At 35.4% G+C, this 13,777-nt stretch overlaps 2 protein-coding genes across 3 annotated transcripts; one reads left to right on the top strand and one right to left on the bottom strand.

Moving 5' to 3' along the window:
- The first annotated feature begins 710 nt into the window (after window positions 1-710).
- On the top strand, window positions 711-5,843 carry psmc3ip (PSMC3 interacting protein). The gene is made up of 8 exons (XM_030141495.1): window positions 711-1,179; window positions 2,791-2,891; window positions 2,970-3,059; window positions 3,139-3,250; window positions 4,776-4,921; window positions 5,047-5,100; window positions 5,199-5,258; window positions 5,369-5,843. Exons 1-8 carry the CDS (start codon window positions 1,161-1,163, stop codon window positions 5,423-5,425), a joined length of 639 nt encoding a protein of 212 aa, XP_029997355.1. The 5' UTR covers window positions 711-1,160; the 3' UTR covers window positions 5,426-5,843.
- A 1,929-nt stretch (window positions 5,844-7,772) lies between these two features.
- Window positions 7,773-13,701, bottom strand: mlx (MAX dimerization protein MLX). 2 transcript variants are annotated; one of them, XM_030141491.1, is made up of 8 exons: window positions 13,604-13,701; window positions 12,538-12,574; window positions 12,306-12,395; window positions 11,442-11,551; window positions 11,215-11,317; window positions 10,922-11,021; window positions 8,341-8,542; window positions 7,773-8,237 (listed from the first exon to the last, which is right to left on the bottom strand). In XM_030141491.1, the coding sequence occupies exons 1-8, from the start codon at window positions 13,640-13,642 to the stop codon at window positions 8,181-8,183; spliced, it is 738 nt and encodes a 245-aa protein (XP_029997351.1). In that variant the 5' UTR covers window positions 13,643-13,701; the 3' UTR covers window positions 7,773-8,180. The 2 variants fall into 2 exon arrangements, with proteins under 2 accessions (XP_029997351.1, XP_029997350.1); XM_030141490.1 differs by having other exon boundaries at window positions 12,538-12,577; window positions 13,604-13,658.
- Window positions 13,702-13,777: the final 76 nt, after the last annotated feature.

The raw sequence follows: 13,777 nt of genomic DNA, 5'->3' as shown, positions 1-13,777 counted from the left end.
ATACTTGTTTTTACACTCAGTTAATAATATATTTTGCTGAAAAAGTCCTTTTTGCCTCATTTTTCTCTGTTTTGATATAGTAACCTTTGAATTTCCTCTGATCATAACATTAACCCTTTCATGCACGAATTATGAGAACCTTGATCAAAATTTATTTTCTTGAGTATTTTTATTCCTCTTTAGGCATGAAAAAAAAAAAGGCAATTGAAAATTTTATGAATCTATTTTTCATGAACTTCAAAAAATGTCCACTCAGTTTGACACCATGGATTTAATTTTTGAAGCAAAGAAGCATGTATTTACTGACAGATCATGTGAAAACCATGAAATAACACTTTTAATGCAACGAATCTGATGTTTTCTCACATTTTAACACACTCTAATACTAGTCATTACTCACTTCATGGAGATAATATGCAAAAAAACAAAACAAAACTTCAATAATAATGACAAGCAATTGATTTCCACTCAAACATGTTACTGCAGATCAGGTTTATCAAGAACAGCAAAGTTACAGTAATGGTATAAATGTCAGTGTATTATTATGGGATGGTGCATAAGTGTCCACTGTGTTGGCTGATATGGAACTAAAACAACAAAACCCATAAATATACAAGAGAACAGCTGTAGAATAGCTGTCCACTGTAGTGACCACTATGCATGAAAGGGTTAAATAAAGGAAAATACCTGGTTTTCACTGAAAAATGCAGAGGATAATATTCTAATAAATGTCTGATTGATCCCTGGTAATGTATAGTGGGTAAAATTAAGTGACAGTAATATAATCTATTTTAATATTGTTTTTCTAATCAAAGTTAATCAATAGACATTATGGTCCGGGAAGCTGTTCTGAGACTAGATAAAAGTGAACATGTCTCACTCTGCCCTTATTTCTGAATACCTAATTCTCGGTTAAGACTACTAACTAAGCTGGCGTTTAAAACATAATTATTTGTGATGATTATTTAATTAACCAATGTGTTTACCACGACTGATATTTTAAGGTACATCAATAAAGACAAGCGATAGGGACGTTACAAATTTCGCAGCAAAAAAGTCTCCTGGTGTGCCTCATCTTTACACATAAACGATCTTTTCTCTGACGCACTTCTCGCGGGAAACTTAGTTTGTGAAGCTGCTGGATCGAAAGTTGACGAGAAATGAGTAAAAAGGATAACAGTAAGTGTGAATATTGTTTCTATAAAGCTGTTAGGAGTGTCTATAACGATTTACCAGCCAATATATGTATATATATATATCCAGTAGAGGCTATAAATCCCAGCTACGACGCTAGCAGCTAATGACAACCGCATACAAAACAAGCTAAGCTAGCTTACAAAGTACGCCCCCTTCTATTTACGACTGACAACCTGTATTAAAGACTCAAATCTGTAATGTAGTGTGATCTTATGTGACACTGAAAATGTGGAAGTATAGTGTTATTTGTCAGTAATAGGGTGTATTAGAAAATAAAGTCATTTCACATTAAAGCCTGGACAAATGTATGCAAAATAAACATGTAGTACTAAACAGTAAAAGTACCCAAATAATTTACTCACAGTACTTAAACATAAATGCATAAACACTCCACTGCAAGTAAATGCTCTACATCCAAAACTTTACCCAAGTACTAGCCAGATGTACTGCAAGTGTTTTCATATATGCTTTTGATTCACATTACTGTTGTATTACTATTAGGTTTTACTACTGTAGCTGTTAAAAGGTCGATCTAATTTTAACTGTTTTACGTACAATTGGGTAGTTTATTTTTACAACACCATATTCTACTAAAGCATCCCAACCTCAGATAAACAACAATCAAAAAGTATAATTTTAACATATGGTAATGGTGCTCTTCACTCTTTCATTTAGCAAATCAACATAAACACATTTGGATATTTCACTGGCCAGGAAGTGGATGATAAATTGTTATCTGTAAAGTACTAATATTGTCCCGTATGATTTGGTGGAGTAGATGTAGAAAGTAGAAAAGCAAAGTATAGAAACCTACATGTTGGATCTAAGTGCAGAAGTCAAGTAAAAGCACTGAATTACAATCCACCGCTGTTATCAGAAAACATCCCAGCATTATACCTGTTCTCAGCTGCATTTGAATAGAGTTTTTAATTCATCAGTTCAAGTCTACACTGTTTCTTTTAAGCTTAAAGTTTTTATCTGTTTTATCTATTTTTTTTTCTTTGTTTGTTTTTCTCATGCCTATACTTTTTATTGCTTCCCTGTTGTAATGCTTCTAATGTTTTATATAACGTACTTTGAATTGTCTTGTGTATGAAATGTCCTATATAAATAAACCTGTCTTGCCTTATAAAGTATCAGGGATGCTATAACAATCATCATCAGTCTTTTCAAGTTTACTCGGAACTACAGTCACGGAAAAATTTTTACACCACCCTCATTTTCTTCAATTTCTTGTTAATTTTAATGCCTGCTACAACCAAAGGTACATTTGTTTGAACAAATGTAAAGATAACAACCAAAATAGCTCACAGGACTTTCATTTAAGAGCTGATATCTAGCCATTTTCCATGATTTTCTTGATAATAATCAAAATCACTTGAGTTCTTATATCAATAGCTATGGCATTGTACGACCAAGAACAGTGCTTTTAGGCATTCCATGTTTTCTTTTCTGTACACAGGAGTTAGTACTTGATTGCATATCCATTGTTTTTTATGACTTTTGATGGTCTAATATTTTTTTCCACGACTGTATGAAATGTTAAAGTCGCTCCTGTGGCTATTTGTCAGATTTTGCTGCCGTCTTTCACAGGTGCGACCCTCATCCTTGCCTATTTAAATGAGAGAAACCGTCCTTACAGTGCTCAGGACGTCTTCACTAATTTACAGAAGCAGCATGGACTGGGCAAAACAGTAAGATTCATCCATATCTCTTTAAAACTCTGGTGGTTGCTGTAACATCTAATTAACTGAATAAGTATTTTTCATCAGGCAGTGGTCAAAGCCATGGAGCAGCTGGCTCTCGAAGGGAAGATTAAGGAGAAAACATACGGCAAGCAAAAAATCTATTTTGCTGATCAGGTTAGTCTGTTTTCTGTGCTTGTGATTTTGTGATGACTGTGCATATTTCATTGACGAACGATGCTGTCTTTCCCAACAGGCTCAGTTCAAAGACATAAATGAAGAAGACCTGAAGGCGATGGACTGTCAGATCTCAGAGCTCAGTGCAGAGGTGCAGTCGCTCACACAGGACTGCAGACAACTAGATGCAGGTATAGTTTAACACTAGAGCTACACAGGTAAAGGGTAGCATTAGTTGGAATTTGGCTGAGAGTGTGGCGTTGAGTGTCTGAATGTCCAGGTTTAGATGTAAGACAGGAGTACTTCAGTATGCAGAACCATATGAGGCTCTGAAAGGGTTGGGTTGTTTTTCTAAACTGGTTTCACCAGCTAAGAAACGCCTACCTTAAAAAATACCATCTATTAAGTGTGTGCTATATTTAGAACATTTTCACCTCTTCTTGCCATCACAGTTCTTTTCCATGGGGAACTGAAACCCTGAGCCTCTTAAACCCACCCAAATTTTCCTGCAAAGACAGCAATTCTGAAGCCTGTTTTGTGTGACTGGTGTTTTGATATGTTATTTCAGATACAAATTAACTGATCAATGCGAAAGTCCTACAAGACAAAATCACTGCTCTGTGTTGAGTTTGGTGGTTCAGAATAAAGTGATTAAAAGGGCAGATGAGGTTTGGTAAAATCTGATTAAAAGACATGTGGACTGATGACCTCTCGGTGATGATTTTTTTAAGGGTCATACTAAATGTTCTATAAAATTTGTCTTTCTACAAATTTATCTATTGTTATGTGTATTATCACTTGTGCCAATATGCTTCATTACAATTAAGTCATATAATAAAAAACATGTTATAGTGTTTAACTGTCTGTTTAATTATATAATCTCAAAAGGCTTAATCTGTACATTTTCTTTAATAATCAAGAAAATGGGCTCAAATTGCATCATTCTCTTTTACACCAGATCATGCAGGCTATTAAAAAAAGGTTCCCACTCCTTCGTATCTCCAGTGGGAAATTCTGTCTCTGCCTTTTAGCCATCTTAACACACACAGTACCTAGTATTAGTATCAGCAATGACCATTAGCACTTAGAACTTTATGAGCAGTGAACTCCCATAGAAGGAGCTCAGGGACCAACTCTAGATCTCTATCAGTTCTGTGGTTAAGGCAGGAGAATGAACCTACAGTTGTGGAAAAAATTATTAGTCATCAAAAACAATGGTTATGCAATCAAATATCAATTCCAGTGTGTATCATGTGACTAAAACAGACAGAAATGAAAACATGGAATGCCTAAAAGCACTGTTTTTGGCAGTACGCCATAGCTATTGATGTAAGAACTTAAGTCGTTTTGGTTATCAAGAAAACCATGGAAAATGACTAGATATCAGCTTTTAAATTAAACTTTTATGAGCTATTTTTGTTGTTCTCATTATATTTGTCCAAACAAATGTATCTTTAGTTGTGCAAGGCATTAAAATGAACAAGAAATTGAAGAAAACAAGGGTGGTCTAATAATTTTTTCCACAACTGACTTCTGCAGAGTATGTCTTACATTTTAAGTTCCTTTCACAATATCAAAGGTCATAAGATTGTACCGTTTGATAAACATGTTGGGTAACGTTTTATGAAATGTTTCCACCTCTAAGGGGCCACATTTGCATTGAACTGCTTCCACTTAAACAGCCTGTTCTGTAACCTTTTCTATTTGTCATGACAGAGCTAAAGGAACTCAACAGCTCCCTGACAACAGAGGAAATGACATCAGAGATCCAAGAGCTAAAAGTGGAGTGTTCTGGGTGCAAAGCACGCCTGGAGAAGATAAAATCAGCCACAAATCATGTCACACCAGAAGAAAAAGAGAAGGTGGGGGACACTTTTTTTTTATGTTTTGCATCTGAGGAAACAAGTTTCAGTTGGTGTTTTTTTTTTTTTTCTTCCATTTCCTGCACTCTTAGCTTGTACTGTATGGCTGATATTTTCATTTGCAGGTTTACAAAGAGCGCAGTGTTTATGTGAAAGAGTGGAAAAAGAGGAAGAGATTGGTAATGTTTTGTTATGCAGTTATTGTGCAATTCCAAATGTTGATGAGCTGATGAAAAGGATTTGTCATCACTAAATGCTCTTCTGTCATTTCTCTCAGGCTTCAGATATGATGAATGCGATCCTGGAGGGATATCCAAAGAGTAAAAAGGACTTTCTGGTCAGTGCAGGAAACTTCTACAACTTCTTACCACCTGTTTTTATTTTTTTTTTCCTCTTTTAGTTGCAGTATTTCTGAATAACCCACTGTACCTGCTACTGCTTTTACAGGATGAAGTGGGAGTGGAGACGGATGAGGACTGTAAGGTGACTGTTCCAAGTATTTGAAAGAACAAGAAAAGCCTTGTTCAGCTACTTCATCCTGTGCAGCGCTTTATAACTAAGGAAATCGCTGATGCACAAGAATGGACTGAGCCACAGCATAGATTTTATTTAAAGCCATTTTTGGACAAATAATACATTGTGGAAAGTAAAAGTCAAATCGAAAAATAATTTGTGTATATATTTGTATAAAATATCTGTAGTTTGTTGATTCTGTTTTTGACAAATTTAAGGTTTATTGTTTGGCTTTTTTTTTTTTTTTACAGTACTGAGGGATTCCTGTAACACAGGTTTACAAACAGGGAGAATGTCAGTGTAGTTTTAATTTCACCACTGACAGCTGTACTTTATTTGATGTTCCCTCTGTTCAAATCACACTGCTTTAACAACTCTATATTAAAGATATATTTACATGTATATGTGATGTATTAAGGCGAGACTATTCAGGTATTTTTGTATTGTATTGAAGTTTCTTGGCATATTTCCCCCCACTTTTATCTTACACTATTTTCTTTTTTCCTTCAGTTATTAAATCTATTTAACACTCATCACAGGAACTTGGGACGATGAAGAGTTAATATAACATCTGTTCCAAAATGACCAATCTCACTTCTCTGTAACTGGAAAACAATTACAAACAGGTTATTGTTTGTGATTTATCTGCTATTCTCTTACACATTCCCACGTTCTTGTTTTATTTTGAGAAGATTTAGCAGGACAAACATTAAGTACTTTTTTTTTTTTTTAAACACAAGTGCACGTCACTTTTTAGACGGTGAAAGAGTTGGCCTTTAAACAAAACTTGAAAAAGCAAACTTGAGAATATGGGCAACAAAACAGCATCAGACATCAGTATTTTGCAGTGATTGTTTTCTTCTATTAGAGAAAATAATCCTTAACCCTATTAAAACCATTTGTATCACATTTGCTACGCTAGGTTCTGAGACCTCTATCTCATCAACAAGATCAACACTTGCCTTAAAAAATGCATTTTTCAGTATGGCCACCATCGATAAATCATCAACACATTTTGCAAGGTCTGGTAATTTTCAAGAAGTAATGATAAGAAGAACATTTATATTTTTATTCATTATTTTAAAATGAGTACTTCATGTACTGCAACAATGCATAGTTACTTAATAATTGATTCTTTAAAGTACGGATAAATTGTGTTAAAAACGTATCAAATTTGATACTGCAGGTATATAGGGTGCTTTATAAAAAACGCCAATATTTCAAATGTGATACAAAAATATATTGCAAATAAAATGATACAGCAAGATTTTTAGTTTGAATATTGTTAAAACAGGGTTTCTGTGGGTCATTAAAAAGCATTAAAAGTTATTAGATTTTCTTAAAATTAAGGCCTTACATGGCATTAAAAAGCATTAAATTTGATGTCTAGAGACATTAAAAAATTAAATACACTTCATGGCAAAAAAGCATTATTATTCACGATTTATTTTGATTATATAAACATTTAATAATTTTGATCGTAAGTATAGTGTGATAATTGGCAGGCAGAACCCTTTAATTGGCTATCGTTTATGGCCGATACACAAAGTCACAACACCAGATGCTTGGAATGCAACATGCTGTGAGAGTGCTTATGCTGTGGCGAAAGAGCGGAGGGAATATTAGAAAATGTTGGAAAAATGAGAAAATGCAACTTTCAGCAGAAGTGTTTGGAGGAGGAGCTATTCAGAACCTGGTTAAAGCCCTGTTGACGATAAACCATCATAAAACTGTGCAGTTGGACATGGGCATTAAATTTGTTAAAAGTGGCATTAAAAAGCATTAAATTAGATTTGCTGACACCTGCAGAAACCCTGTAAAAGGTTAAAAAATTTGAATTTTGTGGCTAGTTTTTGATGGGTTTGGTTTTAAAGGGTTAAAAGAACTCACCTTTTTAAAACTCAGTAGTAGAGTGGCTTTGAATCTGGAAGTAACTGCTGGGTATTCATAATTGTTCCGGTCTTGACAACATTTTTCTTGAAGCTGAGAATGGTGCCTTTTGTATTTGCCATTCAGGTCACAACAGCCAATAGCAGCCACAGTAAATGTCTTTTGTCATATGGGCATAGAGAGCAGTTAAATCATTAAAAAAAAATGCATTTAATAACGAACAACACAAAAACAAGAAATTTAACAGCCCGTACTCTTCTCAACATGCAGTATCACAGAATTATTATTAAATACAATGACTATTTCAATGATTCACCATGTTGGCATCAGATGTATGAAGGTAAAAAAAAAATGATTTGTGCGATGAGTGTTGTGTTTGTACATCATAATCCTGGCAGCACATTCAGAATGTAATTGCACTGTAAAATAAAGTAGTGAAGTACTTCTATTGATTGGTAAAGCTGATGTAGGTAGGCGATTTTTTTTTTTTTTTTTTTTCAATCAGGTATCTCCAAAGGTGCAACAAAAACCTACATTACACTGCTTTGTTTACCTGATTGATTCCCTTGCAGCCTTCGTGTTTCAGTAGTAGCATAATAGTAAGAAATAAGAACAACCAGTGGAGGCTGAAATAAACTTAGCTTACAGTCATATGTACACTAAAAATCAAAAAGTGATCTTTCTTAAAAGATGGATCCAACTCGACAATCATCCGCCCAAACAGAGAGGTTAATGAGCTGAAGTGAGCGTAAATACTGCGGCGTGACCTGAGGCCGTTAAAAGATTTCACTCCACCCTGAGAAGCCAGAGCAAACCCAAAGTCCATGTGGGAAAGTTCAGTCCAGAGTGCACTCAGTCAATAAAGCTGACCGTTGAGCTGCCGGAGGACTCCGACGACAAACTCCCTCAGAGTCTAGCAAACAGCAGAAACATCACGCAAAACGTTATTATATTTACACCAAGAAAATTGGAGTGCAAGGACTGACGGCGCGTTTTAATCTGCAGTTATTTCTCACCTGAGGCTTGCAGTGCTCCTCGATCCAGCTGAAAACGCAGGCGGAGAGTTCCTGAAAGCTGCTTACTGAGACAGAGTTGCTGAATGACTGGAACAGGGAGTCCATGATGTTCTGAAAGATGTTGAACTTCACCTGGTCCGATACCTGATCCTCTCCCTGCTGTGGATTGTTCTGGTGGGCCTTCACTATGTGCTCATAGTTCCTATTTGAAAATGGAACACAATGACACATATTAAACTACTGATAAATTAATAAAATACAGTTATGCACCATTTTCTTTCTTTTTAAAATGTTGAAGGCTTGGTATAATAATAATGATTTTGTTCAAATAGCACTTTTGATCGAAGTGCTTTATAAACACAACAACAATAAAAGAGTAAGAGCACAGTAAAAACAGATTTATTAAAATAAATAAAAACAATTCTAAATAAATACAATTCCAATAAAACAAGAGCAAGTTAAAATCAGAAACAGGCCACTTAATAATATTTACGGAGTTTTACCTACCACTATTATAATTATATTATATTGTCTTTTGCGCTATCTTTATGCATGCACATTGTTTCTTGTACTTTATTCTGTTACTGCCTTCACCACTGAATTTCACTGTTGAAGGATCAATAAAGTCTCATGTAATCTACTCTTATAAAAATGTTATGAAGTCAATTTCTTTAAGTATCTTCTATATCAGTCAGGCCACAGTCTCAATAAAAGTGTCAGTTTCTTTGAGGTGTGTCTGGGAGTTCTGGGAGTGGAAATAACAAAGGATCATTGGTGAGAAGCTCAGAAAAGTGTCCACTCTTCTTCAGTTCACACCAGACATGGACTGATACAGTTCAAAGTATTTCACAGGCTATATTTTAAAACTAGGCTCTCAAAAATACTCCCTACAATAAAAAGCCCTTGTGATCAATGTTGACAAACACCAGCTTCGTTAGCTCATATATTCTGGAACTGACCAAACATTTCATGCTATAGTTAAAAAGACATTTCAAACCCTGTCAGAGGTTTAACAAAAATGACTTAACCCAGATCCAGTTCTAGATTTGTTTGGTGCAAAAGTGACTGAACCTGAATTATCTAAAAAAAACAGGACACTTAGGCTACATTTGGACAGTAGGTCTGAAAGCACAATTTGGATTTTTCGGTGAAGTCCACTTTTTTTGTGTGCTCGTTCAAATTACACATTAAATGCAACTTCTATCAGTTTTGAGTATGAACTGAATACGACCCTGAAGTCACCCGCATGCGCAAAAGAGGTCCTGAAGTAATACATGACCACGCAGGCAGGCACGAACTGTGTTTACAGAAGTAAAGATGTTTTTCCTGCCACTTCTCCTCCTGGGACGCAGAATTGTGAGCTGGCCGTTCAGACTGAAGTCGAATTACACAATATCAGATACGTATCAGATTTAGGACCACATATGAAAGTGGCCTGGGTTGGATTTGAAAGAAAAATCGGATTTGTGCTGTTCAAACTGTCTTTAACAGATCGGCTACAGGTCACATATGGGTAAAAAAAAAAAAAAAAAAAATCGAATTTGCACCACATTTGCCTGCAGTCTGAATGTAGCCTTTGATACGTACTGTAACCTTATTAGCATGACGACTTGTTTTGCTAAAAGGGATACAGAGGTACCCACCATCCCACATGTACAGAATGAAGTGATGGCACATTTACAACTGGAAGTGGATTAAGATTTCACGGAGAGATAATGTGAGCATGTTCTATCTCATAAATAGCATCTGGCCAGAGACATCCTTTTTTTTTTTTTGATGTATCTTATTGTGTGTAGTTATATAAGTGTGTATGTTTATGTACCAAAACATCAATAAAGAGAGTATTTAAAAAAAAAAAAAAAATCTTTTTCGCCATGCTGTGAAACATTTTTCTTGAGTCATTTTGTCGGAGATTTTCCTCAGGAATAATGCAACAAGCAATCAATAGTGAGCTAGGCAGTAAGGTCAAAAATTAAATCTTGATTTTTTTTTCAATGTTATGGGCAATATATGATTTTAATTGATTGTTTTATGGCTACATGGACTTAAGACAAAACATGACCTAGAAACAGTTCTTCCTTAACTAAAACTATATTCCACGTTTGATTTGGAAAAACACATTTATTATTAAGATATTACAGTAAGTAAATATCTTGCAATTTTAGTTGAGCAAGAAAAATGTCTCTAGAGGAATAATCTTGGGTTTGCAACCCTTAATTGATTGAATTATTTGATACATTGCCGAACCCTAATCAACACCTATTCTAAACATGTTCTTTATTTCCTTTGAAATTTCAAACCAGAGGGATTCAATTTAAGGGGAAGTCAAGAATATATGAAAATTTCTAGTCACATATTTCCCACACTTCCTCCAGCAATTACCCTGTTCCAGTTTTTGTTTTTTTGATGGTTTAAAAATGCCATCAGGGCTCAATTTCCATTAAACAGCATTTTGTTAAAAACATTTTTTTATCTGCCTGAATGCAAAATATGTATAACAATTTACCTTTAAACAGGAATATTTTAGTTTGCCGAAAAGTGAGACATACTAATAAGTACTTTGTCTGAACCACTGTCTTACGTTTTCATGATCTTCAGTGCCATTACTTCTTTCCTTAGCACAGAAACTTCCTCCTCTTGCTTCTTCTTTTCTTTATGAAGAAAATGGATGTAGTCAATTGCTGTAAAAAATACCATACAAAAACAAACGTGTCAGTGAAGCCTTTGGCAGCAAGTTTCCACCCTCTCCAGATAATTTCCTTCCACAACTCTGAAAATTTGCTGGTGTTTCTCTTTTTCACAGCAAAACCCCGAGAGCATGGAGTTTTCAATGATGGCTTCTTTTAATGCAGAGAGCTATAGATTACATCTTACTTTTCTGCAGAATAGTAGCTTTGCTGATCTTCTGTGCACCCACTGCGAATTCCGACTGCTGCTGGCAAGTTGGTACTATTGATTGAAGGTCATCATAGCCTTTCTAATGTCAGAAAAAGACAAGCCATTAACAACTTCTGAAACAATCCAACACGTCTTAAACTTTTCCAAGTGTGTTAATTTGTGGAAAGTTTTAAAAATAAAAGCTACTGTAAGTGCAGGCTCACCTTGATAGCATCCCTTCGTTTCTGTTCAGCCTGCGTGTGCGCTTGTCTCCGTCGATCTTTATATGAGTCCTTATACGATGTTTCATGCCTGTAGTCGCTGTCTTCATCGTCTATATAAGAACAAATTAAGTCTCAGGTAAGAAACATGCCTCTGAAATGAAATGTGGTACACTTACAACTTAAATTTAGTTAATAAAAGTCATTTTTAAACATACAACAAACATCATTAGTTCAGCCATAACAAGACTCATTCTGTTTGAGCCCTATCTTTTCAATTCACCGATAAAAAGTAAGTGTACAATTTAGAGCTGGAAAGAGGCAGCGTTCAGTTTCATTTCTTCCATCTCAGAAATTCAGCTGATACTTGAATGTTTTACATGCCAGCAGAATACAGAATATATTATAATTCACTTTTGATGGCAGAAACTCACATAAAATGCTGATGATAAAATTTGAATAAAGGCTATAAAAGGTGGACTAGACAGTGGTTCCAGTTCTATGCACTTTTTATTAATAATTATAGTCTGTATTATAGCTCTCCTCTGTTTTAAGATGTGATATAAATTTACTATCCTTTTAAATCAAACGTACTCAATGAATATCTAGACAGATTTACCTCATACAGGGCACAAATAACAGGACAAATGCAGCATTTATAGTATTTATGTATTAGCTGAAAGTTTTTATGTTTAATTTTTCAAGACTATATGTAGAATTTTTACAATTAACCCTTTATGTACATGTAAGAAATAAATATCCTCCACTGTCTATGAAGCAAAAACTAACACCACAATCAAACGTGACTCAAGATTTTCTCTTAAAACCTACAGCATTGACTAATCCCTTCAGCCGTTAACACAATACCTGTATTTGGAACTGAAGAGGCACTTGTGGAGCCGATGCTGTTGGCCCTGGAAACAACGGAACCCTTTCTGGTGCTTTCAGCAAAGAAACCTGAAGGTCAAGACAGCAGATATTAACAAGCAGATATACAGTGAGTCTCAACTTGTCCCACAGACCAAAAACACAAGGTCACCATCACACAGTAGAACATCAAATGGTGTGGCAAATAACTGGACATGAACTGAGTACTTACTGTGGTCAAATCCACCGTCACTGAAAGCACCGTCTGTCTGTTGAGCCATCACCAGACAACAGGTGATAGAAAAAGAAGAAAATAGAGACTGAATGGCTGGAATAACAAGGAGGAAATGAGTGCTGCCCTAAATTCACTGACAACAGACCAACAGGTTTCCCACCTGACAGATCCGAACCCCCACTGGGCAATGCCCTGAATTTGTCCAATTCATATTGAGGGAAAGGAAAGTGCTGCAAATTATCCACTCAATCATCAACCCACTGATCTAGGGCACCACAACACAATGTTTACTTACAGTTGGGGTTCCTATTGGTAAAAGACTACCTACAGTCTTTACAAGGGGAACATGATTTGAACATTAAGGTCTGACTATTATTTACTTTTTTCCTCTCCAACAATATGATCTCCATATATAGTCTCTAAGACAAAATCCACACGTTTTGGCCCCTGAAAGAGGATTTATTGAGGTCAGCAGCTGTTTTAGTCCATAACTGTTTAACATAAAGGAGAATGGGTTGTGCCTTTCAAATTACACTTTATTAAACCTGTAATACAGAACACAGCAACATTATTATTCATGCTTGATAGATGTTTAGAGAAGACATTATAGTGATAGTAAATATACTTTAGTTAATACACTTATTTAAGTAGGTAACACGTTTTAATCACAACTATACAACTGTTTTCCATAAGTAGCATCCCACCTTCATGATAGAAATGACTTTAGAGCCTGACAAATAAAAGACCGAGCACACATCTGAGCATTTTACTTCCATATAAAGTTAAGAAAAAATAAACAAACAAAACAACAACAACAAATAAATGATTGATTCTAATATTGGGTTTATTATCCACAAAAGCGCATTCTATAAGCCGTAAGAACAAAAAGCAAACATCAGCTAGCTAACTTTAGCAGTCAGGCTAACAAAGCCTGGCTCCTTTGTGGTAGCAAAACTTTTACGCAAACTCAAAACCTGTGTTGACACTTAACAGTTTAGCCACAAGACGGACGTTTGAGTCGACATAACAAAAAGGCTTGAGCTTGTTTCCTTTATTTACTCACTTTCCAGTGGTCCTCTGGCGACGTTGTTGGATCCGTCATTTTGGAATGCAAAATAACTAAGAGCCCCGGTGCGTTCAAGTGTTTGATGTAAATGTGGGTTACTTTCTTTTCCTGTGCGCTACACAAGACACTTTAGCACTGTCACGTTTGGTTAAAAGGCAGTTGTCACAGCTG

This window comes from Sphaeramia orbicularis, chromosome 8 (assembly GCF_902148855.1).
Source record: "Sphaeramia orbicularis chromosome 8, fSphaOr1.1, whole genome shotgun sequence".
In the NCBI taxonomy this organism is placed as follows: Eukaryota; Metazoa; Chordata; class Actinopteri; order Kurtiformes; family Apogonidae; genus Sphaeramia; species Sphaeramia orbicularis.
Note: the sequence above shows the minus strand (reverse complement) of the source record. Positions and strands in the feature narration are given on the sequence as shown.